The sequence below is a fragment of the Styela clava genome, chromosome 3 (genome assembly GCF_964204865.1).
Source record: "Styela clava chromosome 3, kaStyClav1.hap1.2, whole genome shotgun sequence".
In the NCBI taxonomy this organism is placed as follows: domain Eukaryota; kingdom Metazoa; phylum Chordata; class Ascidiacea; order Stolidobranchia; family Styelidae; genus Styela; species Styela clava.
The window spans coordinates 24,082,051-24,109,888 of NC_135252.1; the positions used below are offsets into that span (position 1 = coordinate 24,082,051).

The window sequence follows — 27,838 nt, forward strand, 5'->3', positions numbered from 1 at the left end:
AAGCACAACCGGTGTAATTTTTAATTTATTATCAACATGAGTTGACCTGGTGGCAATCATGCACTTGGGCATTATTATCAGCCCTCTCTTGGGGCCTACTCACGCTAGAACAGTGGTTCTCAGCCTTTTTAATCTCGTGGCGCACTTTCGTTGCACAAAAAATGCTGTGACCCATTAAAACTACTTTTAGCAAAGATAGTAATTTTCACTACAATAATTAAAATAAAAATTACCATTCATTAGCAAAAAACAGCATTATCATACATTCCTAATACAATCTAATTTATCAATAAGTCTAGCGATTTTTGATAGATTTGTGGCCCGCCTGGAAATGATTCTGAGGGCCATGGCCCACTGGTTGAAAACCTGTGCGCTAGAACGTCTTAATTCCTAACTAAGTAACGTAATCGAATACATGCATGTGCCAATATATCTGGCCTACTTTCATATTCCCTCAGGGCGTAATTACACGCGGTAAATATAATTTAATTGCCGTTCTTTCATTTAGGAATGTCGAGTAGGGACGCCTTACATTTACGAGCAAGGGCGGTCATTAACACTGTTGCAAAAAGCGAAAATATTAATATATTTCGAGGTAATTGTAAAAAAGGGTAACCCACCAAAGATCTCTGGCCCTAACTTCAGACTCCGTGCCCGCAGTTATGCTCATGGCGTACTAACCTGGGTAAACAAGGCCAGGAAGGTTCCGGATGGCCAATATTTTACCGAGTATATCGGTCGGAGACCGAAGACTTATCGATCGAAACTGCGGTTTCGATTCATGACTCTATAGTGACACCGCGTGTCCCATCACTAATTAATTAATAACTCGCTAATTATACGACATAATTCGCCCAAAATCAATAGACTTCTGGTCCAAGATATGAAGAATGCACATGTATCACGCGTGCATCTAACAGACAGACAGACATACAGGCAGACAGACAAATACCTATCAACATACTTACCGATCTAAATATCGATAAGTAAAAGAATAGCTCGTGGAGTCCATGGGTTTCTGTAATGGAGTCCTGGGGCTTCATATGGAGAACTCCGAGAACCTACGGTCTATGGCACTATCTGGACAGTGAATGCCACTAAACTCAAAATTGGAACCTCACCATATATCTTACTATATAGAAATTATTGCTGATTCTTAAATGCTACCTCGACAGTAACCAGACATTTATCGCTTGCTCCTGGTACTCGACACTCGAGTAATTTCAAGAGCCCTCAACAAATGCTAATTTGTTACTGCTTGCTCTAGGCTCGGCAATGTGGCGCTTCGTGTCAATCGTTAGGAAAACCCGTACGCTCGCCACCGCGCCTCTGATTTCCTGCTTGCGTAGGTTCGAATCCCACGGGAGATAATTATATGTAAAAAGGATTGCTGGACTTCTCTTCCACGTAGTGTGGTTCACGTAATCTCTTGTCGGTTACGGCTTCATACACCATCAAGTCCATGCATCTGAAATCAAATAACTGGCTTATTAATCCTATACTGACATGGACTGGTAACCGGACGAGAGGCCATGGTTTGTCATATCATTAAGCCGTCTTAACGGCTTTCCTCTCCCCGGAATTCCTATCATGAAAAAATATAGTCCTCGTGTTTCTGGTATATTTTCTCATGTGCTTCACCACCTTCACTCAAAAAAAGCCTATAAACGAGCACATATGAAGCTTCTATTCATTCAATAATACATTTCAATATCAGGTGATATTTTAATAATTTTTACATAATTATGTCGTCACACTGCAAAAGTAAAAATTTGCTAAAAAAAAAACTAGAAACCTAAAATACCCAAAAAAGCAAAATTGCTAGTCGAGAACAATGAACGAAAAAATATTGATTTGTGACGTCATAATACTGCGATAAAGTTTCTGAAAGTAGCAGAAATTTTTTCGAATTTTATCGTAAAAATGAATTGTAATAAGGATGGATGCGCACATTGGCGGAATTGTGATTCCATAAGTCAGAAGCATTGCACGAAAAGTTGGAAGAATTTGGTGAGATTGTGGAGAGCCCAGAAGCTGTGTGATGTCGTGATTGTGGTGCAGGGTAAGGAGAGAGATTTTATTCACAAAGCGTCCTATATATTCATTCGATTGGGACTCTGGACCTGACATGATCAAACTGCGGCCCGCGAGCCAAGTTCAGTCTGTTTGATAATTCAATCTGGCCCGCCTAATGCTGCCACAACCAAATTTTGATGTTTTAGCTATAAAAATAGGTCAAGGAATTTGTTGAGATTGCAATTGAAACTTAGTTTCAGCACGAGTTTCCACTTTCGCTTTTTTAACACTGTAAATATTTTTTATAAAATGAAACTATTTATGCCACACTTACATGACCTGCCAGTCTAGACGGGGAAAATTGTTGGCCCCTGCTTAAAATCCGTGCCTATCTCTGCACTAGATCAGAGGTACACTGTTTCTGTGACTCATGGAACCCTACGTGACTCGTAACATACATGTCTTTGAATGCATTTATTTTCTTATTGGGCACGTTTAGTGGCCATAACGATCGTTTCAAAATTTTGTTGTTATTGTTATCTGTCTCCGTCTGGTTGTGGTTAAAGATAAAAAATTTTTTCCAGAAGGCTATTACTTTTCTTTCCCGCTATGACGTCATCAAAATTATTGCCACTGGGTGGCGCTACGTGTCCATATATTTGAGCATAGCTCTCTTGTTTGTTATGGCACCATCGACTTTCAGTAGGACATTCTGTGTTTGAGGAATTATAGTCTTTCCAACATTTGTAACTGGGATTTGTTACGAATATATAAGTGCGGAAGTGTAACATAAAATGTATCAACGCCTCTTGGCAAACCTTTTCCTTTCGTTACAGATTGACATTTCTGCCTTTTAGTTACGTTTCAAGCAGAAACGCATAGATTAACGTACACGTTTTTGAATGGCTCGGGGTCAGCGACGGCCGTAATTTTTCACAAATTTGCAATTACACAACTGTGAATTTCTCTACTTGAAACCTGTATTCCTTTTCAGACAAACGATTCCCGTGTCATGGTATCGTTCCAGCATCTACAAGTCCGTTCTTCAGGAACGCTTTTCTCCGAAAAAGCAAAATGTCGGCCACTGACTCCATGCTTTGTGAGAAAGAAGTGATTGTAGATTTCATGACGAAAGAGATTTTTTCTCAGGTTCGATTAATCTGTTTCAATTTTATCGCGTCTGAATTTGCGTTGAAATGCCATTTTTTATTTCATACTGCATGTGTCAGATTTAGGCACACAGATGTTCCATGTCATACGCGTTTATTGTAAAACGGTTGACTGTAAATAAAATGAAATGATCAATAAACAATCACAAGATGAGGGCCGAACGAAAATGCATAACCAGAGAGTTAATAGAAAATAAACTTAAATTTGATAACGCTCCAAAGGCCTAAATCGACAAGAAACTGACAGGTAACGTGAACGATCACGTTATTAGAATATAATAGCAACTAAATTTAGAAAGCAGTTATGAAATGAAAGCAGAATGAAATATAAAAATACATGAACAATTAAAGCAATAAATGACGACGATGGTCATATGGGGCCCCGGTTACGATACCCTCACCACAGTTCTACCTAACGAGACCAAATGCCAGCCACACGCTAAGTCAGTAAGGCGGATAATGCGAAACCACACCACTAACATCATAACAAGATTAAACAAGAACGTCCTACGACGCGTAAAGTCGAGATGCAAGAGCCACGCGTGACACGTCGGATGCAGTAAAGCCCGCGAAACTCGCGTCAAAACAGAAAAGCAATTATCGATAAAAATTAGCCGGTCGGAACACAAGGAAGAACAGCGTTCAAAATATAATCAACTGAAAAGAAACTTCTATCGCCGACTGCATGTACAAAAAGTTTTCTCTGTATAGTGGAAAATAAACTAGGCTACTAATTACTGATATACTAGACTGTGGCAACCTTCCTGCACGGCGGACTGGTAAATCCATATCCATGGCCTGCTAACGGCAAGCACGGGCACAAATAAACATGGGGTAGAATTTCAGGTGCTCCCGAAGTATTCGTACCAAGGTGTCGCACAACCTGATCATAGTATGTGTACCAGGTTGGGGTTATTCAGGTTGTGCATCATCTTGGTACGAATACTTAAGGAGCGCCGAATTTTCTAAACCCCGAGTTACGAGTTGATTCACTGAATTATCCAATGATCCAGCGATTAGTTTACCACACTACTCTGTATCATACAGTTTGAGTTGTTGGGAAATTTCTTTTGCATTTATGTGTTATCCGTTTTGGAAATGGCCTATTTTGTCAAAATCAACGTAGGCCAAAAACATGAAATATGACAATTTCAAACTCTAGCAGCATGTCTTTCCAATTAAGAGGGCGAGATTTTCTTATTGATAATTATTATAGTATATACACTCTGCATCTTACGCAAAGCTATAGCGGGGAAAGTGGAAAATAAGCTGACAACTTACTCGAATGTATACTATCGGAGCTACGGTGTGGCTCAACGGGCTAAGCGTTAGGAATACGCTCGCCACCGCACCTCTAATTACTCTGCGCGGGTTCGCAGGTTCGAATCCCATGCAGGGATGTTTATGTGCGAGAGGATTGCTGGACTCCTCACCGTCGTTGGGTGGTTCACGTAACCGCTGGTCGATTACGGCTTCCTCCACCACCAAGTCCATGCCTCCGAAAACAAACAATATAACTAATCCCATACCCGACTTGGAATGGTAACCGGACGAGAGGCCGAGGTTCGCCATATCGATAAGCCGTCTTATCGGTTTTCCTCTCCCCCGGGATAAATATGTAAATCCTAATCTTGATTCCAATGTTCCTAAGCAAATCACCAATTTCATTTAGATGACTCGGGTCATCACGAGCCTTTGATAAATAACCAACTCTCGTCAAGTCATTTACTCGTGTCTACCTAAAATTGTCAATAAGAATATAAAATAAAATAAAATAAAATAAAAAAGAATATAAAAGCATCCGCAGTATCGAAAGAAATAACAAAATTGTTACCAATCTTATTCAGCCAGCAATGAGGACATTGAGCTTATTGTGTCGCAACGAGATACGTCAAATTTGAAATCGGTCTATCGCTGACCTATATATACAACACAACGGCCCTTCAATAAAATAGCCGTACCCAAAGCGTATATATATTATAAGCGAGGCAACGCTCAGACAATGGACGCCATCTTGTGCCTATTGTTCTCGGCAATTTAACACGGCGCCTTATGAAAAGTTCCAACACAATTATTGGAACATACCTATTATTTTCACTAATATTTGAGGTAGAAAAATTTTGAAGTTTGCGTTTTGAAGTAGAATCTTAGCCGTACATGCTTATATCGTTTCATGTTGGCCAAATTACATTTATAGTACATTAAATTGTCTTTGAAGACAAGTATACCGGTTCCGAGTTGCTTCCGAAGTAAATTGGCCATTCTGATCGTCATAATTAACCATTTGACAATGGCGTTCCTTATGACGTCACAGATGAAAAGTTGTATTTATTCGTCGAAATTACCGGCCGAGCCAACTTTGCCTCAATGGCCGTTTCTATTTTCTGGTTAACATTTTTCGTCTGCCAAGCTCCATAATGCCCTACTGCTCAGCTCCAAGCTGCGCTAGAAGAACAAATGACATTGTAGGATTGTTGCGGAGACATTTTACAGCCTCAAATTGGCGTATCACTATAAAATCTTTGAAAAAATGACCAAAAATGGTTCTACGCTGTGTTTGTGGTCAAATTTAACGCATTAGATAGTTTTTTATTCCTGATTCCTTTATATATTTAGATAGCATATATCTTAAAGTTCAAAATCCACCCTTCGGTTTCATTCTAGCCCTTATAACAGCGGACTTATTCGATTCGGTACAACAACACGACAAAATTTTTCCATAAGACCCCATTGTTTCGCGTTTCCCAAATATGGCACAAGATGGCGTCCATGAACTTGTTTAACATTAGGCAAGTTGGTTGCCGGCCGTTGGCCGTACCATACCTTTAAATCAGTCTGGCCCTCAGATAGCACTTTTATGAAACGAATTTCATATTACGGTATTGAATTGATTTCATTGAGAATGGTCGACTTTCATGTCTCAAAAGTAACCAGCTCAAAAGGTCCAAATTTATAGCTCGAACAAATATACAAAGTGACGCTATGGAAGCATTTGTTCCGCTCTTGCCAAAACTTCGAATAAGGTTCAAAACATTAGACCGGGGGTGCAAATATTTTTTGGCATTTAAGACGTCATAACCGCGTATTTGACCCATGCGAGGCGCAGTCTGCCCAATTATGAAGTATGTAGGACTACTTGGAAGTATAATATTCGCATTTCAAACAGATTTTTCTTTTCGGTGAACCTATTCTTGAGCAGATATATTGCAGCAAGTTGCATAATGGTTGCACAATTTTGAAAAAAATTTCCCCATCTTCTTGTTCCCAAAAGTATAAAAAAATGTAAAATATTTTAATGAATTTATTCTAAAAAAGTTTGACAAGCATAGCCGCCAAATCCTGTATTTTGAGTTGTTTTTTTGGGGCTCCCGAAGTATGCGAACCAAGATGGCGGACATCGGAATGTAATATGTGTACTAGGTTAGGGTTAGGCCATAATTTTAGGTATAAATACTACGGGAGGCTCTTGGCTAGTCTTCGAACTGATAATAGGACTAAAATAAGGAAAATTGGAATAAAATTATCGCCTAACCCTAAACCATGTTACGTTCCGATGTCCGCCATCTTGGTTCGCATACTTCGGGAGCACCGTTTTTTTTATAGGATTTTGTATGTGGACGGCCGCATTATTTTTTAACGACGGCCGCAGGTTGTGCATCGTTGCATTAGACATAGCAATACTATATGTACAATTTTGCCCTGAGACCAGGGGCGCAGCAAGAAATTTTCAAAGGAGGTTTTTATTAGTCTTGTGTGTCTAAAAAGCATTTAAGCTGCGGAAAATTGCTATCTATGATATAGAAAAAAGATTTTATTTTTTTTTACATTTCAAAAGGGGGGGGGGGGGGGGGGGGGTAGACCCGCAAAACCATCCCCCTGGCTACGCCACTGCCTGAGACGTAGAATTAGGGCAAAAAACGATGCGATACTCTCCTATCGGGCGATTTATTCTTGAGATGTTGTCCTGAAATATAAAAAACAAGAGAGCTGTGCTCAAATATATGAACACGTAGAGCCACATAATTTTGATGACGTCATAGCGGGAAAATAGTGATAGCCTCCAGGAGACATTTTTTATCTTTAACCACTGAAAATTTCAAAACAATTGGCCCAGTAAACAAAGAGGAAAGTGATTTCTTCAAAACATGTCAAAGAACGACAAGACTAACAACGAGAATATCGGTCGGAGACCGAAGACTTATCGATAGAAAGTTAGGGGATCCCCAAAACAGCGCTCTTACTCTACAGTGACACCTTGTGTCCCATCACTAATTAATTGGTAACACGCTAATTATATATGAAATAAATCGCCCAAAATCAATAGGCTTCTGGTACGAGATATGATGAATGCACATGCAAAATCTGCAGCAGATCCAATCTGCTTTCGTGAGATATCGCGTGCATCTAACAGACATACAGACAGACAAATACCTATCAACATACTTACCGATTAAAATCGATACGTAACAACAAAACGATCGCTATGTCCATTACGTGTCCAAAAACACGTTTGGATACTCTCAATTCAGGCGTTAGGCTTCGGAAAATTACACATGCCGGTGCCTCCACATTAAATGGCGATGAAATTTTGGCACTCCAGAAGTATGTGCACCAAGATGGCTCACAACCTGAAGTAGTATATGTGCCAAGTTAGGGTTCAGGCTGTGCGCCATCTTGGTAAACATACTCCGGCAACACCGAAAATTTTTTTTCACAGGTCCTGAACTTCATGTACACAGCCGATGTCGACGTTAAATCAGACAGGGTGAGATCCCTAATCCTGGCGGCGGCAAAACTTGAGATGCAGGGAATGGTGAACGCAATCATGAGAAATATACTAGATTGGGAGATTGAGCAGGAAAACCTCGGTAAAAAAACACAACAGAGTGGATCGTTTTGCTTATTGTTAATGAGAATTTTCAGTGTATAAATATGAAAGAAGCCGCTAGGAGGCCATTACTTTTATTGGACACGAAATGGACCAATAAGTCATTTTGTTATTTTGTTGTTGATGATCATTATGTTGTCAGAATTCCATTCTTTTTGTGGAAAAATAGCTTTTCTCATTAACTACTGTACAATTGCTTTGAATTTTCATTGGTTAAATATGGTATTTTTCGCTAGAAGGCTATTTTATTTATTTTAAAACTTCCTGTGGGCTTTATGAGATTTGTTCTTTGTTTGCGATTACGTCCTCAAAAATAGCGCACCTCGTGGGGATTACGTTAGTCATGAAGTTTGCGGTACGTTTTGGATTTCGTGTCCACATATTCGAGCATCGCTCTCTTACAAATACAAATGTTTGTGCAGAATAAATTTAAAATGAATTTAAAAATAATGGATTTAACCTGTGGCTGCTTTTTTAGAGTCGGGTGTGGTAACTCTGCAAAAATAGCAGCTTATACTTGTAACCATAGTATTAAAATTGCAGTTTTTTGTAATCAATTAATGTCTCAATATTAGGCTGCAAAAGCCTATTTAAAATAAATTTAAAGATGTTTCTCTTAACCCAGATGCTCACCAAGATGCTCACTAATTATACGACATAATTCATTCAAAATCAATAGGCTTCTGGTCCGTGATATGATGAATGCACATGCTAATTTGGAGCAGATTCAACCTCGCCTTCTTGAGATATCGCGTTCATCTATTCTAATGACAAACAAACAAACATATAGACAGACAACTACCTATCAACATACTTACCGATCTTAAGATCGATAAGTAATAAACTTTGAGCAAACGTTCAGCATATCGTATATAGAAATAAGGATGCGTGGAAAAATTGTCGTTTTGCATATGGTTTTCTAGCAAAATTTACCAGCCCATAAAAAGCAATTGATAATTATAGCATTCATATTGGAGGATTTCTGAAATATTACCACGTACAATCAAAATTCTATTGACGGCCGGACATAAATTATTCAATGCAGCAATGGAAATAGATCCAGGCTTGTGAAACTCATGAACTTGTCAGAACTCATCAAACTATGGGCACGCCCTCTCGCCACGCCTTCTTTGGGCTCGAAAAGCCATTATCACGCCACATTCTGCTTCGTTGATTTTTTTTATAATCAATGACTACTCCTTGCTTAAATAAATGAAAGTGAACCTATCTATGTATTATGTTGACCTTTCAATATATTTAGGCAAGGCTATCGAAAAGCACACCATGCATCACAAGAAATCTCCAGCCGGTGCCGCTTGTCGAAGATTGGGGCCAGGAGATGCCGGCGATTCAGAATCGGACATAATGGTAAGCATTAGTAGTGCTGGGTAGATATCTAAGCTTGTCCATGGGAATGGGATTCCCATGGGATAGCACAACTTTGTATTTCCCATGGGACACGAAAACCGTATGATTTTTGGGGAAATGATGGTGAACATTTCATTATGGACTTCTTATTCATATATTTTAGCATATCTCTCTTCTCATCTATAAAGAGCAAAATACATTCAGCCTTAACAATATACTTCGTGAAGGGGCTGATGGACACACGTATAACAGTTATGAATATAAAGTTAACGAAGTCCGTAAATTTTGTTGTTTTGTATGTCTTTCCGTACACGTAGTCCTATTTAGTAGACGCTAAACCTAAATTTAACTATTTTTATTGAATTGTATTTCAATGGGAATCCCATGGGATGGGACAGAAAAAATGTCCCGTGGACAAGCCTGTAGATATCTTAAAACCCCATGTCGGGGAAACGGGTCATCCGAGTCTCGAGTGAATCATTGAGTTGAGTCTCACTGGCGTCATTCTTTTAGATCAGTGTTTCCCAACCCGAGTCCGCGGTCTCAAATGGATCCGCAGAGCGTTCGAATGAGTCCGCGACGACCAAATTGAAAAGTTATGAAGTAGTATATTTAATGTAGGTCACTAACCTTTTCAGTATCGCGAAATTCATTGCGGGGCAAAAACGTTTTTACCAGGCTTAAAGTACCAGCCAAGTTACGATTTACGTTAGTATTTACATAAAACATGAAGGGCAAGTTTATTCACATAATAATAATCGAGTCAATAATTACCGATTACTGTGGGCTGGGCAAAATATTCGAACAGCAAACTATTAGAATACCTGGTAACATGTGAATTGGACACAGCACATCAATCGCGCTGAATCAAACAATTGGATTGCACAACGGACTCGCAGATTTCTGACAAAAACACGAGTTTACACGTACTTTTCGCTTCCGTTAAAATTGAGTGTTATATTTGTGTTTTTTATCTATTTGCTTCCTGTAACATCATTGCTACATTTTTAAATGATCATATTGTGCGCCAATATCGCATGAATTCCACATATTTTCAGTGGGCCATTTGGTAAAATTCGAATCACCAATACAAATAACAAAAATGTAACATTTCAAAATTTTTCGAGCGGATATATATTAATTTGAATATAAAATACCATTAGGTGAGTTCTATCAGATTTCAATGGATACGCAGTAACAACATTTCGGAGGATTTGTTTCAAAGCAAGAAAAAACATAGACTCGATAGAAATTGTTTATTGCTCCTTCACACAGAGTTCGGTTTTACAGTTAACGCACGTTGAGTCCGCAAAGATTTTCCCTGGTGTAAAAATAGTCCGCGACCAAAAAAGGTTGGGAAACACTGTTTTAGATCATGAGTATGCAACCTTCAATACAGGAGGGCCAGACACGAATAACTGGGTGAAACCGCAGTCGAACCTTTTTCTAACATGGGCTTTCTAGCAGTTGCAGACGCAAAAATATTGGATATTGATCTTGCAGCAAGCGTTGTTCGTTTCGCACAAGGTAGCTGTTATGGCATTGTAAACGCACGCATTAGATTAAACAAAATCAAAAACTCGTTTCGCGCGCAAAACAACATTAAAAATTGACACATTTTCTTTGGGGGCCGTTGCACACCCCTGTTTTAGAAGGTTCAAGGGGGCTCCCGAAGTATGCGAACCAAGATGGCGGACATCGGATATGTGTACTAGGTTAGGGTTAGGCCATAATTTTAGCTATAAATACTACGAGAGGCTCTTGGCTAGTCTTCGAACTGATAATAGGACTAAAATAAGGAAAATTGGAAAAAAATTATCGCCTAACCCTAACCTGTTACCCATGTTACGATCCGATGTCGGCCATTTTGGTTCGCATACTTCGGGAGCACCGATTCAAGTCCCCTTGCGTATTTGATAACGGCACAGACCTCCCCAAAATTGATCCTCGGGAGAATTTTAATTGATATTAGAGTCAGAGCCAGTTTTAGGGAAGATATTTCGACATTTTATTTACGATTAGTAATAAAACATTTCAAATATTTGTATTATTATTGTTTAACTCAAATTGTACGAAAGCCAGACTGCAAGTTGTGCGTGACACTAGTTATTTATTTATCAAATTTTTAACAAAATAGGGAAACAGGAATTTTATGTAAAGTGAGAAGAGAATAAAGGTATTTCAGCCCGAATTTTGCTTTCTTTCTGAATTAACTTTTCCCAGAATTATATTAAAGTTTGGCTGACCATTGCCATGTTTATACAATTGACCGTAATTTGTTCATTTTTAAAATACTAATATCTCTCAAACTAAATTTCAGGACGCGCCTATACCAGGCAAAGGGCTTCAATATCCGAGTGAAAAGTTAACGGTTTGCGGGCTGATGGATGAGTTGAGATTACAGGGAGATCTGGCAACCCTGGCTTTTGCTCAAACCTTTGCAGCAAGGAACTTCTCAAAGATCAGTTCAACGCAAGCATTCTTGTGAGACAATTTTTTGAAAAGCATTCCGTAGAAATTTGCTAAAGTTCTTGTTTCTTGTTTGTGAACTAGCTATTGTGTTTGTTATAACCGTGTTGGCTCCGAAGGTTAGGTTTCTTGGTTTTAAGCCCAGGGCAGTAGTTCTAAACCGCCCGTAAAAACCGCCCGCACCCGCAAGGTGGGCCACCACGCAGTCAGCGGGGAACCATAATAATAGGCCCAAAACTGGTTTAAAAAAAAACTGTTTTTTCCCGTGATTCCCTTTCCCTCAAGAAAAATTCTCCGCTCTTCTTAGTTTTATTGCTTGATAAAATTATTTCTCTTTAAATGAATTGTTTGAAAATAATCGAATTTGGAGTCTACCAATCAAAATAACACTATAAATACCACTGGAATGTTAAACAGTCTATACCAGGGGTGGGCAAGGCAATTTTGCCCACCTAGACTGGCGGGCCATGTAAGTGTGACGTAAAAAGGTAAATTTTATGAACAATATTTACAGCGTTACGAAGCAAAGGTGGAAAACAATATGCTTCGTGCCAAAACTAAATTCAACTGCAATCTCAACAAATTTCTTGAGCTATTTTTAGCTAAAACATCGAAATTTGATTTCAGTTTATTTGTGGCAGCATTATGCGGGCCAGATTGAATTTCCCAACGGGCCGGATTTGGCCCGCGAGTCGTACTTTGCCCATGTCTGGTCTATACCATGGCACGGATATCGAGTAAAAATCCCTAAACACTTCCGAATCGAGTCACTCACTTCATTCAGATCAGGGCTACTGAATTGGGCTATCGCGGAATGGCTTCTCCGTGTAAAAAAAAATTCTTCGTTCAGATCGGCTTCAGTCCACACAGTCGCCTCTCTTCTTGAAGACGACAGACTTAACATGGAAGAGTTCTTGGTTTTCCAGGCTCTTAGTCGATGGCTTGAGGCAGAACAAATGCATTTGGTTCACGGGCCATATTTGCTGTCAAAGGTAAAAAAGTAAATTTTTATTGTTGCGTGACTTTGTCAAAGTTTGAGGCAGAACTAATGTATTATGTTCACGTATTCGCTGTCAATGATGAAAAAGTAAATTTTCATTGTTGCGTGACTTTCTCAAAGTTGAAGGCAGAAAAGAGCATTTAGTTCACGGGCCTTATTTGCTGTCTAAGGTAAGAAGGTAAATTGTTATTGTTGCGTGACTTTGTCAAAGTTTGAGGCAGAAAAAATGCATTTAGTTCACGTGCCTTATTTGCTTTTTAAGGTAAGAAAGTAAATTGTTATTGTTGCGTGACTTTGTCAAAGTTAGAGGCAGAACAAATGCATTTAGTTCACGTGCCTTATTTGCTGTTTAAGGTAAGAAAGTAAATTGTTATTGTTGCGTGACTTTGTCAAAGTTTGAGGCAGAACAAATGCATTTAGTTCACGTGCGTTATTCGCTGTCAAAGGTGAGGAAGTAAATTGTTATTGTTGCGTGACTTTGTCAAAGTTTGAGGCAGAACAAATGCATTTAGTTCAAGGGCCTTATTTGCTGTCCAAGGTGTAGAAGTAAATTCTCTATGTTGCGAGATTTTGTCAATGATAGAGGCAGAACAAATGCGTTTAGTTCGCGGGCTTTATTTGCTGTCAAAAGTGAGGGATTGTAAATTTAGGTCCCTGTTATAGGCGTGGCGTCGCAATTTGACATGTTTTTACTAGAGTCATATTTATAAAATCCTTGTAGTCGGGAATTGAAATTTTACATCCTCCAAAATAAGAGTTGGAATTTCAGATTTTAATGTAAGTACTCCCACAGAAACTCATAAAATTAAGTCAACTAATCGTAGTTCAAAAACTTCGGACCTGCGATCCGAGTCGACATTTATTAAAACTCGGAATCATAGGTTATCATATTAAACAACGCATTTGCGGTCTTTCATCGCAAACAAGGCTTTGTAAAAGCGCCACTAACATGTGTCTTCTTTTCAAAATTTTTGTAAGTCTTGTGTCCCGATATTAAATTCCATGTTTTGATGTTTATTCTAATTAATTGGAGCACGTTCATATGACATTCGGTACAATTCTGTTGATATTTACCTGTAATTTCAATGACACCGCGGTGGCCACATCAGGTATGTGACCATTACTTTTTTGTTAAATACTCTAATTCACCTACAACTGCTAGCACCCACCGAGAAAAACCCACTGATACTAATTTTTTTGTTTCGAAAATACGAGCGCAATATTCCACCCAAAACCCTTTAGCTTTTAATATTAAAAGAGCACACTTTTATATGACATTCGATATAATTATTCTAACATTTGGTTGAAATTTTACCGGCATTGCAGTCACCATATTGATCATGTGACTTTCGTCTCTATATATTTGAGCATTATCCTCTAAATCTGACATGGGAAAAATACGGTCCGCGTGCCAAATCGGGCCCGATGGATAATTCAATCTGGCCCGCCTGGTGCTGCCACAGCCTAGCTAAATTGTGATGTTTTACCTAGAAAATAGCTCAACGAATATGTTGTGATTGCGGTTAAATTCAGTTTTGACACGAGGCTTATTTATTTTTCCACTTTTGCTTTTGTAACACTGTAAATAAAATTCTGTTCGTAAAATGTAACTTTCTACGTCAAACTTACATGGCCCGTCATTCTAAGTGGGCACAATTTTTGTCCCTGGTCCAAAAACCATGCCCACCTCTGCTCTAAATCGTCTCGTTCTACCTAGATTCGCCTGCAACTACTAACACCCACCGAGCTCGCCGATCACGTTGAAACGAAAGATTATCTGATGCGGAAGAAGAAATCCCGCGTTCTGATTTTAGAAGCTTTTCGATTCCATTGTCTGAAACGATCAGCTGAAATGAACGGAATTGACCCTCCACCTCCGAGAGGCCAAAGAAAGCGAGTCGGGGTCTTAAGGTCAGTGTTGGGACATAGCGTAGCCCATGCATTTTATCTAGCATTATTCAGAGCAAAAGGCACAATTATGCGTCGTATTACGTCGTCCCCCCAACTTTGGGCTGAATACCCACTTAGTTGAGGAGGCCTCCCCTAACTGATGTGGGGCCCTGTGTAAAGCAAATTACCTGGGGCATGGTCTGAGTAAACATACGGACAATTAACTTGTTATTTCTTAATAGAAAATAGATTCATTTTTACAGGTAACTGCTTTTCAACTGATTACACAATTGAGATTAATGTAACTTTTCTTTGCGAGTCTGTAGTGTACAGAATAAATATACATATGAATATAATGGCTCGGCGGTGTGGCCCATCTTGCTAAGCGGTATAAATACGCTCGCCACCGCATCTCTGATTACCCTTCGTGGGTTCGCAGGTTCGAATCCCATGCGAGGATGATCATGTGCGGGTGAATTGCTGAACTCCTCGTCTCCGTAGGGTGGTTCACGTAACCGCTGTTTGGTTACGGCTTCCTCTACCATTAAGTACATGCTTCCGAAACCAAATAACTGGCTAATTAATCCCATACCCGACCTGGACTGGTAACCGGACGAGAGACCGTGGTTCGCCATATGTTTAAGTCGTCTTATCGGCTTTTCTCTCCCCCGGGACAAATATGTAAATCCTATCCTATCCAATGCGCCCGATTTGGGTTAAGATACGGATAGTAACTTGATCCAAAATGAATTACATTTCCACACATTACATAATCACATTTTATTGCCTCTTAACTAAGTACACAATTAAGATCAAAGTAATTTCTCTTTGCGAGTGTACACTATAAACACATGATTATAGTTTATAGCAGCGAAATTTAATGCTCTTTCTCTAAAATCAGTGTGGGATGGCGGGGCGCATAGGTTGTGGAGGGCTAAGGTCGGCCCGGGGAGGGGAGACTCGAAGACATTGAATCAAGTCGTTATTTATTATAGACTAAGCGTGACGAGTCATCTAAATGCAGTGATTCGGACTCGAGTCGACTCCAGGATAGGGTGAACCGTGATTCGACTTCTCGTAAATGACTCGTTTCTTGCAGTCCAGGAATCTCTACCTACAAACTCAGCTAAAGCGATTTATAATCTCTTTTTTCGCTTGTCAAATCAGGCCAGATGATTCCGACGCCGATGATTGGACAGTTGGTGAGGATGGGCAACTATATAAAGACGAAGCGTCTCCATACTGCCCCGTGCGGCCTTGTTCGTGTTGCCCTAACTATATACTGGCATCAGGAGGTGAAAAATATTCTTTTGCAAGATTCCGTTTCCAAACGTGCTGTCATTTATAGTCAAAAACGTTTAATTTAGAGCCCAAAAGGCTAGGGTTGTGTAATCGGAATTTGCACCCGACTCCAACATAACAAAAAGCAACTCCGACTCCAAAAATCTCGGCTCCAACTTCAGTCTGGATTTTTTTTTTTCTACACAATCTTCAACCATTGAAAATTTCAAATCAATTGGTTCGGTAGTTAATGACAAAAGCGATTTTTTTCACAATATGAAAAGCAATACTAACAAGGCGATCAACATCAACATAATGACAAAACAGTCCATATGTCCATTTCGTGTCCTAAAACGGGATTGGTTGTTAGTAGCCTACCTCTCTCTGAAAATCGAAACGTGTCTCATAGCAGGCATTGACACAAAATCGAAAATCGGAACACTGTAAATAAATTTCTGTTCATAAAATATAACTTTGTACGTCACACTTACATGGCCCGCCAGTCCAAGTGGACAAATTTTCGGCTCCTGTGCAAACACCTTGCCCACCCCTGTGCTAAAGACTTTATTCGAAAAATCTGCGATATGCTTGTAGTAATATTTTCTCAACATCAAATATTTTTTTGCAAACAGGTATCGACACAAAATCGAAAAGTGCTTCGGATGGCGTCTACAAATACGAGGAGCGAGAGAACAGTTGGTCCAGGTTTGCTCGGCTGCAACAACCAAGGAACCACCACGCAGCTGTATATTGTAAAGGATATTTATATATTCTAGGTAACGTACCCTTTGCTGCATAAAAATCAACGCTGGTTGCTGTAGTACAGCGTTTCCCAAACTGTGTTCCACGGAACACTAGTGTTCCGCGAGTGTCTTCGAAGTGTTCCGTGGATAAGGAATCAAAAATACGTCTAAAATGGTCGCCATGGGGATTTAAGGAACGTGAATTGTCGCCTAACTGACCGTTCAATATTGCAACGAAAATATCGGTCGGAGGCCGAAGACTTATCGATCTTAGATCGGTAATTAACTCGCTAATTATACGACATAATTAACCCAAAATCTATAGGCTTCTGGTCCGAGGTAAGATGCATGCACATGCAAAATTTGGAGCAGATTCAACCACGCGTTCGTGAGATATCGCGTTCATCTAACAGACAAACATACAAACAGACAGACAGACAAACAGACAAATACCTATCAACATACTTACCGATCTTAAGATCGATAAGTAACTAGGGTGGGGTAGTGGCATTTTGTTAACCGTCGGCCTAGCTTTTTGACTTTTAAGTTCGTCATCAGGTTTACAACAATCCTTTTGGTTTTGCTATAGGCAAACAGGTAGGTGTATAGAATAAAGACAAAAGGTCAACTCTTCTTCCTCCATCTCTGCCTGGTTTTACTTTGAAATTCTGAAAAAAATCACTCATTTCCGCTAAATTCTATTCAGTAGATAGCCTATCTTCATTAGATGTAACATTAGAGGCAAACACTACGTAATGGAAAGTAAACGACATAGAATGGTAAAATGAATGGATTGATTCATATACACAACATATGAATTAAGAAACAATAAAACATTTGTATATAATAAATGCAATATGTAAAATATTCAATCCTATTCAGGTATGTTTAACACAATGTTATTAGTTTTCGCGGCGCATTTGGCAACCTGCCGCGAGAACCCATTGGGAACCGCTACATTACCCCGTTTTTCTTTATAAATTTGACTCTTACATTCTTTGGTGTTCCGCGAGGCGAGATAAAAAGCGTACGTGTTCCGTGGCCGAAAAAGTTTGGGAAACGCCGCCGTAGTATATAAGTATTTTTTAAAGGCGTTTACTTTCACTTCTAACGAGGCTTTATACACGCAGTTACAGACTAAGTAAGGTTATAGTATGTTTCCCAGATTTTCATTCCAGGGAGGAGTGGGTGGTCCAAATTTCGCTATTGTTTGAAATTTTAGCGGTATAGAGGAGGATGCGTGTGTGAAGGTTGTCATGAGATTTGGAGCCGAGGTCTTCAAAGTGTGACACAAACTTAGTTATGTCCAACAGTCGAAACACTCATTAAAACTGTAATTTCCGAAGAAAAAAAAAACTAAATAGTCATTATTCTGACAAATCATTGACAACAGAAATTTAAAGAAAGACGCCAAAGATTTGGGTTTTTTCGTAATTCGGAAGTGTAAAGAAAATCCGTTTTATTTCATCACTTTAGGCCAGTGGTTCTCAACCTTTTTTCTTTCGTGGCCCATTTTCGTTGCCCAAAAAATCTCGTGGCCCATTAACTTTTTATTGCAAGGTAGAAAATACAACAAAAATCAAAATCTTTCTGCGAAAATGGACGCTTTCCCATTTATCAATTAGAATAAAAATGACCATTCAGTAGCAGAAAACAGCATCATCAATCGTTGGTACTACAATTAAAATTAAAGATAGCGATACGAATAAAACTATCAATTTTTAATAGTTCTGTGGCCCACCTCAAAATCTGTCCATGGCCCAGCAGTGGGCCATGGCCCACTGGTTGAGAACCAGTGCTTTAGGCTATCTATTCTCGCGATAGACGCAGACACATTCCTCTGCTCCTTCAGTAATTTATTGTTTCACCATACCAAAGTACACTTTATGAATAAACAATACAAAAAACAAGCAAAATAGTACTTCAGTGCAAAGGGAGCTGCGAAACACCATTACTTGTTACAGAGCAGCGACACACGTGATTTAAGTCTATAACCGATTGGCCAAGCGGGCCAGATCCGTCACATTCTAATCAGAAGTTGAAAAACAAAGTTAGGTCCAGTGCTTATACCGTCATCGCAAAATAGTTCGATTTAGAACAGTGGTTTCCAAAAGGTGGGGTGTAGACGATTTTTTGAGGGGCATGGAGCTAATTAAAAATATTTGTTGGATTTGATCTTCCCGCCTTATTTTGGATATTTACATTTCTTTAATTCTGGGTTTTTACGTTTCATACACGTAATTCCATTGTGTTTCTTGGATAAAACACACTTTCGCCTTACTATCTGTTATTACTTATCGATCTTAAGATCGGTAAGCATGTTGATAAGTATTTGTCTGTTTGTTTGTTTGTTTGTCTGTTAGATACACGCGATATCTAACAAAAGCGAGGTTGCTCCAAATTTTACATGTGCATTCATCATAGTTCGGAACATGAGCCTATCGATTTTGGATGGATTATGTCGTATAATTAGCGAGTTATTAATTAATTAGTGATGAAACACACGGTGTCACTATGGAGTAAGACCACTGTTTTGGGGGATCTCCTAACCTCCGATCGATAAGTCTTCGGTTTCCAACCGAATTCTAGTTTGTAGCTTATTATCAGCTAGTTATTGGACACGAAGTGGACATAACGATCGTTTCAAAATTTTGTTGTTATTGTTATTTGTCTCCGTCTCCATTTTTAAAAAATTGCTTTTCTCTTCGAATACCGGACCAATTGCTTTGAAATTTTCAGTGGTTGAAGATAAAATTTTTCTCCAGAAGGCTATTACTTTTTTTTCTCGCTATGACGTCATCAAAATTATTGCCATTGGGTGACGCTACGTGTCCATATATTTGAGCATAGCTCTCTTGTTTTTTAAGAGTGGCGCGAGACTTGATAAATTTTAGAAAGAGGGCGCTGCTTCAAAAGTTTAGACAACCACTGATTTAGAATATCTTGAATCAACTCACATGTATTTCAACTTTTCTTCGCCACTAATCACTCTTTTTTATTTGCCAGGCGGATCAGACCCATCTCTGACCGGCCCAGGAGCTGAAGTATGTCCTGTTGCCAGTTGTTACAGACTCGGCCTTGAATCGTTGAAATGGAGTAAGATTGATTCTATGTCAACGCCAAGGATGTCACTCCAGGTAAATGCAGTAGCTATGGTAACGTGACGTCATAGGGCATTATTCTTGTTATTGTGAGGGCCATTCTGCATGACTAATAAAAGTCACACAAAGTCAAAATATCTAACCCCTTTGTTTTAACCTCCTCGTGTTGGTTCAACCTGCTTCAGAAGTAAATTTGATTTTCTATGCCTGCGCCCCCTGATGCGTAATGAATGTTATTATGCTCTCACTACAGAAACCATAGTTTTAGTGGTTATGCATAAAAAACGAACAATGTTGAGGCAATATCTGAAGTTATAAAGTACTCATCGCAATCATTTTTATATATCTACAATTCTGTATTAAAATTCATTCTTACAAAGCCTTTTTCGCCGCGTGAATCATTTCAGATAATAGATATGCAACGTAGAAGTGAAATAATAAAGAAAATAAATTTATTTTTAAAACATAAAACCGGTGATCCACTAAAATAGACCGTAATAAATATTTTAATATAGCCTACTACAGCAGGGCTACCCAACTGGCGAACCTCAGTCCGAGTCCGTGATCTTCAATTCAAACCGCAATCTATTCTTGATTGAGTAGTTGGTTATTCAAAGATTGCTCAATTTTCTATAACCGTGGAGATAGCAGTTTTATTTGCCAACAAAATTGTAGAATAGCAACAGTATGCCTACTGTAGGGCTACTTGACTGGCGGTCCAAATCCCGACCTTCGATTATTCAATTCGGACCGCATTTGCTTCTTGTATTGAAAGCATTAGCATTGTTTTTATTTTCTAGTTCAGTGGTTCTTAATCTTTGTGAGCCTGCCGAACCCCTGCGCTATTCTGCAAGCTCCCGCCGAACCCCATTGAACTAAACGGTTGAAATTAGAAGCCAAACCGTAACGTTATAAAGCGGAAGCTAATTCTTGCAAGGTTATAGAATATGAACATTGTGATGAAACCTTAGATATCAATAACCATGTGGGAATAACCATTGTTTTGTCACAATGGCGTTGGCGGCAGAATGAGCAGATGGTTTTTGTTGTATAAGTTATGCGGGTGAACCGGCGAAAACTGATAAAAAATAACTTTGAAAATCCGAAAGATGATAATATACCCCATAAACGTTGGTAGTTCAAGCAATTTGTTCTCAAACTTTAAACTGCGCTGAAATGCGAATAAAATCGTTTGCCAATTGTTTTATTTTACAGAAATAGAGATAGGATTAATTCGGCGCCATATCGAGGTTGTCCTGAATGGATCATAATAATTTCGGATAAAGCTCGGCGATAAACTATTCCTTGTCGCAAATTTATCACCTAGTGAAATTCAAACACGCTATGATTTTGCATTCATTCATGTACAATTACTGCCTATCTTCGATTTATCCGTAAAATTGGGTTAAATTTTATTAGTACGGTAGAATATGAATAAGGGTAACACCAATTAATTGTTCCATTCAATTGTTCAAGTCATTAGTAATTAGTCATCATGAACTATAGTTATTTTTGCATAATTAGTATGCAGGGTGATAAAAAAGTCTCATAATATGCAACTGTTTCAGAGCACCTTCGTCGAACCCCTGGAACAGCTCCACCGAACCCCAGGGGTTCGATCGAACCCAGTTTAAGAACCACTGTTCTAGTTGGTATCGGTACTAAGAAGCGAGTATTTATTTTTGTTAAACGATGCTTTTGAAGTTTCGTTTGCATAATAGAATATATTTTCTGGGGTGCTCCAGAAGTGTGTGTACCAATATGGAAGTAACTATTTTTTTCTGCCTACTTTACGTCAAGTTGTGTAAAGGGACTGAAACCTATGGGCAGGGGGTATATTCACAGACAGTCCTGGCCTAACCTGGTACACACACACTACGGGAGTACCATTTCTGGAATGACAGGATCCCAGATTTTTTATGTTTCGTATACGAATGTGTGGTGAAATTAGTTGAGTAGCCCTGTACTATAGCACGTGATGTTAAATGAACTTGATTTAGTAATATACACACTTTGATATTACAGGCTATTCACAAAGACGGTTACATCTACGCTATCGGCGGACAAGATCACAAACAACGGATATTACGAGATATTGAGCGTTATTCTATCGATTCTGGAGTCTGGGAGTTTGCCGGGACTTTGTCCAGCGTACGAGCCGGCATTGCTGTTTCTGTACATAAGGGGAAAATGTGGGTCGCTGGAGGTTATTGTCATAAAAGTGGTGCAGTATTGGACACCGTGGAAACGTTTGATGAAGAATTTGGAAGGTGAGAGGCAACTAGAATGGCATAGGAACTTAGTTCATGTCTGATTTTTTATATGTACTCTGGAATGTTTGATTCGAGACTTTTGTATATAAGTTTGCTCGGTGCAATGCCCCAAACGCTCAACTGAAGCTAGTGTCGAACTAAAAAAGGAAATATAACAACCCGACATAAAAAAAACACAGATCAGAAAACTACTGGTGAGCAATAACGTTATAGTGCCAGGCGCTATGTTACATTACTGCACCCATCTAGTCTAATCTGAGGAAAACATACCCGAAAAAATCAGACTGTTTGTCGGCACTCAAATCTATTCTTATCTAACCTCAACAAATACTGTCGCATTTTCGTCTCAGTTGGCAACCTGCTACACCACTTCGATTTCCAAGATGTTTTGCGAATCTACTCGACTCCCATAACCAAATGTTCGTCATCGGCGGAGCATGGCTCGACTCAGAAATGGATTGTGGAAGTTTCAGTAGTGTTTATGACGTAGACAAGTATAATGACGACACAAACATCTGGGAAGGGCTTACGTCGCTAAGAGTGGGAAGGCACGACGCTGGATACGCGGTTTTAGGTTTGTGTTTTAATTAAAGTTGGCTAACGCAAAGGTCGCTTTTCCGCTAATAACGGTTCCATACCACAATTCCATGAGCTTGTTTTAAACCTAAAGTATAGGTTTTGTTTGTTTTCCTGGCGTTCTCAACATACTTTTATCCAAGGTATCGCTTTCATGCTTACTATGAAGTAAAAATATATCTAAATAGCAAAAAACACAGCATAGGCACAAGAATATCAGACGGTGAGTCGAGCATGAACATGTCTCGGGTTCGCACCCGTTCAGGTATAGCGAGTACTGAGAGCAGCAACCCCATGAGAAAGAGGAACTAACCAGTACTTTCGAAATCAGAATCGTCGCCCACAAGAAATCTCAGTTGTTGCTCCAGGTCGCCAACTTGCGGACACGCGGAAAATGTCACCATCCGATTTCCTTGGAAAAAATTTCTGATAATTGCATCACTTTGCGCGACATTTTCACGTGTTTTTGAAAATTACTTTTGACTATTAATTATCAAAAATGGGTTTTATATCTTCGTATGACAATGATTTTAATACAAAGTCATTAAAATCACCAATATCGCGATAAGCGATGGAGTACGACATTGTTGTAACCATGGTTACACTGTTCATGAGCGTTTGGTGTGTGGCCTCGTTTTGAGAGCAAGTTTTGCCGTTTTGAGTTTGTGCAAGTTATCAGAGAATTATGTCTAAAAGCTCAAACGGGGTGCCCAGGCAGTGCTTGCCGAGAGAAGTTTTAAAATGGATCCAAAGTTTAGATTTGTCCTATTCAGTTCGTAACGCCAGGCGAGATTTTGCCAACGGATTTCTCGTCGCTGAGATATTTTCATGGTATTACCCTCAAGATATACAAATGCATTCGTACGATAACGGAATATCTCTGCCTACAAAGTTGGGAAACTGGTCTCAATTGGAGCGATTTTTCTCAAAAAAGAAGCTTGATATACCAAAAGAAATGATAGATGGAACAATACATTGCAAACCAGGGGCAGCAGAGCTTTTAGTGCAGACGATCTACTCCTCACTCACGAATAGGGTTGTGAGGACGCTTGAGAGCGAACCGCCAGTTGATTTTACAGATGGAAATTATCAAATGAAACTACCGTTGCACGCTAGATCAACCGCGTCCCATTCGATAAAAAATAATTTGAAGATTACAGAATTCATGACCGAGCCAAATATTATCACAAACAAAGAAAAAGCACATACGATTATCGAAAACCATCTCAAACGGCGAACACTAGAGCGCGTCGAAGATCCAGCGAGGTTCAATATTAAACCAACTTTAGGTGAAATGGCAGAGAGATATTGTCCTCCAAATAACTCGGACAACAACCCACCAATCCCATTTCCTTCTGGCTATAGTGAAAGAGATTCAAAACCAGGTTCGAGGCATACTATTGACACTAGAGGCAGTGTTCACTTTAAAGAAGTCCAAGTTCGACAAGTGGACAAGTCTTCGCAACCGTCCGTCTACCCTGGATCATATCAGACTGCTCAAGCTGTTTAGCAAACTTTATTTTGAATGATTTTCAATTTTACCCCTCTTGTCCCCCCACTTGTTAAATTTATTGACATTATGAAACTTGAAAATGGTTCTACATTTTCTGTTTCCATACCCATCACACTACATTTTAACACATCAATGGCAGACATTTAAATTACAGTGTTTTGATGCTGCCCAACTGATTCTTTAGAATGCTTTCATTTTTATACTAGTACAAGCCAATGGGGCGTGGCTAGTTAAGAATAATTGATGCTTCACTTTTTTTAGGACTAGTTCACAAAACGCCGTCAAGTACTTCGAAGTTGCGTGGCATAACCCATTTCTAACCCCCACCTGCCTATGTCATTCGGAAATTATGTCACTACAGCGTCACAGTGACGAAAAAAAGACCGTCAAAGTATACAGATTTTCGTTTAAAACGCGCAGACAATCACCCGAAATCAAGCAAGCTATTTCACTTGTTTTCTCGTCATAACGATCCCGATATTAGAAAAACTGCTGGCGTCAGCAATATCGATATCGTCGACAGGGAATGCTATTTCGGGCGATCGTAGCTTTTATTTTGGCAAGCCTTATGACGTGATTGTGACGTAATCTTTGGATGATGTAGTCAGGTGGGGGTTAGGAATAACATATGCAAAAATGTTTGTGTCACGCCAACTAGAAGTACTTGACGGCGCTTATTGAACATGGGTCTTTTTTCCCAATATTTTCAATTATTATGACCATGGTGTGTTATATTTTTTTTCTAGCCTACTTCAGGCCGATTCTTTCAATATAATGCAACGGAGCATAATACAGCATTGGATTGGATTGATTGTTTAGATATAAAATTCATCCGACTGGCCATACCTCATTTATTTTCAGTAATGAGTCAATTCATTATTTTAAGTGTTAATTTTATGAAAATCGTGTAGTAAGATACTATATTATTGAATCTTTTTAAAATTGCAGAATAGCGTCACTTGAATTACAGTGTTTTAATTCTGTCAATCTTACAGTGTTGTTTTCCTCCCATTGTATCAAAATCAAATTTTCTATGGTTAGATAAAAACTTAATAATTTTGAATTATTTCGTTTTATTTAAAAAATCATCAAACAATTTCCTCTCTATGTATCTGAAACAAATAACTGGTTCACTATTCCCAAATCCTACATGGTCTGGTATCTGGATAAAAAGTTGTCGTTTCCATACGATAAGGCCATCTTATTGACCTTGCTCGTGGCAAATATGAAGAATAGGATTCACATATTTTATCTTGGTGGAAAAAGGAATCCAATAATGCGGCTTAATCCTAAAGTGAAGATTCCATCCCAATTTAAAATGCATGGTTAAACAGTAATTGAAAGTCAATATCAGCGTTTCCACAGCGTAGTGACTTTGTTGTGTATATTTTGAATTACGCAAATTTGTCTGCCAAAGTACAATACGTATCAGATACTTGCAAATACTATGTAATATGGTCATTTACTTATAATGTGTTCTTCACTTGGAACTCCTTTTATCAGTACTCTACCAGTTTTACTTGAGAGATCAGAATCTTTCTTTGAACAAACTGATATACAGGGTGTCCATAAAGTCCCTTTACAATTTTAATTTTGTTATGAAGCCAGTTTTCAATATATCTTAACCAGGTTTGTTGTATTTTAATCAGTAATTGTTCAAGTATTTTTACTTCATCTAATACATCTGTGAGGGCCAAAGCAATATATGGTATCGATAAATTCCCTTTTCATTTTTAAGAAATTTTGAGACTTTATGGACACCTGATATAACTGTTGGTATGTCAGTGAGTACTCTTCACATTTATAATTATACGAACCTTAAAACATGTATAGAAACTACCCAATTCCAACATGCACTGTATTATTTTTAATCGCATTTTTTGAGACATGCTCTTCCATTATAAATAATAATGATCTGTAATTATATATTTTTGCACAATAACATAAGCCTATCAATCGTAAATATATATCATGGCAACAAAGATGTCGTCCAGAATCCAAACTTTTGCTCGGACATTGTCTGGGGACTGTCAACTGCTACAAAAATCAATCGTACGGAACAATTTATGTGCAATAAGCATGAATCACTGCCAAAATGTTACGATTAGAAGACATTTTTTGACGCTGAATTCACTTTGCAATGGAAATTTAATGAAAATTGATTCAATTTCTAATGGATTTACCAACAGTGGACTTATACCTGATATTCGGAATATCGGGGCGCTGAAATTTTCAACAAAAACCCCAGAAATTGAGTCAAATATTTCTAATGAAGACTCAAAAAATTCTAACACTGCCACTTTAGGACAGACAGTAAAATCAGGAAAATATGGTTTAGCTTTTACGTGCACTGTCTGTAAGACACGCACAGGGAAACATATCTCGAAGAAAGCCTACCATCATGGTGTAGTTATAGTACGCTGTCCCGGCTGCGATAATAACCATATTATAGCGGACAACTTGGGCTGGTTTAGTGACTTAAACGGAATGAAAAATATTGAAGAAATCATGGCTGACAAAGGAGAAAAAGTAACGAAGATTGTGACATCAGAAAATGATGTCATCATTGAACCTGATGATGTCACAATTGGACGCAAAAAAGAGGGTGATGAAACTTGAAATAAAAGTAATAAAACATTTTTGTTTGTTTTCAAATTGACACAAATAACTAGGGTGGGAGTAGCCTCCAAAGCAAATGGTGGTTATAGCTTTGACATGGGCAAAGTATGGCCCGCGGGCTATCTGGCTCGGTTGGTAATTCAATCCGGCCCGCCTGATGCTGCCACAACCAAACTTTGAGATTGCGATTAAATTTAGTTTGGGCACGAGGCTTATTGTTTTCCACTATTGCTTTTGTAACACTGTAAATATTGTTCATAAAATGTAACTTTTTACGTCACACTGACATGGCCCGCCAGTTTTGGTGGGGCGAAACTTTTGGTCCCCGGTCCAAAAAGCTTGCCCACCCCTGTTACTGCTTTTACTCAACATAATCAGCTCAATATTACGTTGACGTTTGGAAATTTGTTCTCAATTTGAGTTATTGAAAGTTGACTTTCAGACTGTTGTAGACTGTTGTAGTGAGAAGCTAATAAATCGCTGGGTAGAAAATTCGATATCTAGAGGATTTCATTTCTTTCAGAATTTCTTCAAAGCGAGAGACGCTTGTTCTGTTGCCTTCTTCAGAGTGAAAAGTGTGTTGAAAATGCTCGCATCTTATTTTTTTTTTTACCTTCCAGGTCCACGGCTCTACATCATAGGAGGGAAACACTGCGATGACGGGTCCATCAATAACCTGGACACTGTGGAATGTTTCGATATTGAGAAGGAAGACTGGATAGACGGCGTAACGTCTCTACCTCTGCCATTGCTTGGACCTGCCATTACTTTCACAACATGAAAACTAATAAAATTTTGGAAAATGTGTGAAATATATTCTGTGTTAATGAGACTGGAGTGGTAGAAAAGTAGTGATTAAAAATGCATATTGTTAAAATCTATTTAGTTACGGAATGGTTGTGCAATCTGGGAAAAAAATTGCAGTCTAAGAC

The 27,838-nt window shown here is 38.8% G+C and overlaps 2 protein-coding genes across 3 annotated transcripts; both read left to right on the forward strand.

Moving 5' to 3' along the window:
• Positions 1-1,816: 1,816 nt before the first annotated feature.
• Positions 1,817-27,739, forward strand: LOC120331008 (kelch-like protein 26). Of its 2 annotated transcripts, none has more exons than XM_078110891.1 (13): positions 1,817-2,062; positions 3,011-3,126; positions 7,903-8,053; positions 9,335-9,441; positions 11,762-11,925; positions 12,761-12,902; positions 14,628-14,821; positions 15,968-16,095; positions 16,714-16,857; positions 19,831-19,961; positions 21,951-22,195; positions 22,549-22,772; positions 27,527-27,739. In XM_078110891.1, the coding sequence occupies exons 1-13, from the start codon at positions 1,924-1,926 to the stop codon at positions 27,685-27,687; spliced, it is 2,046 nt and encodes a 681-aa protein (XP_077967017.1). In that variant the 5' UTR covers positions 1,817-1,923; the 3' UTR covers positions 27,688-27,739. The 2 variants fall into 2 exon arrangements, with proteins under 2 accessions (XP_077967017.1, XP_077967016.1); XM_078110890.1 differs by having other exon boundaries at positions 1,820-2,062; positions 3,011-3,165; positions 27,527-27,738.
• On the forward strand, positions 23,061-26,235 carry LOC120342848 (spermatogenesis-associated protein 4-like). Its single transcript, XM_039411834.2, has one exon. It carries the CDS (start codon positions 23,460-23,462, stop codon positions 24,282-24,284), a length of 825 nt encoding a protein of 274 aa, XP_039267768.1. The 5' UTR covers positions 23,061-23,459; the 3' UTR covers positions 24,285-26,235.
• Positions 27,740-27,838: the final 99 nt, after the last annotated feature.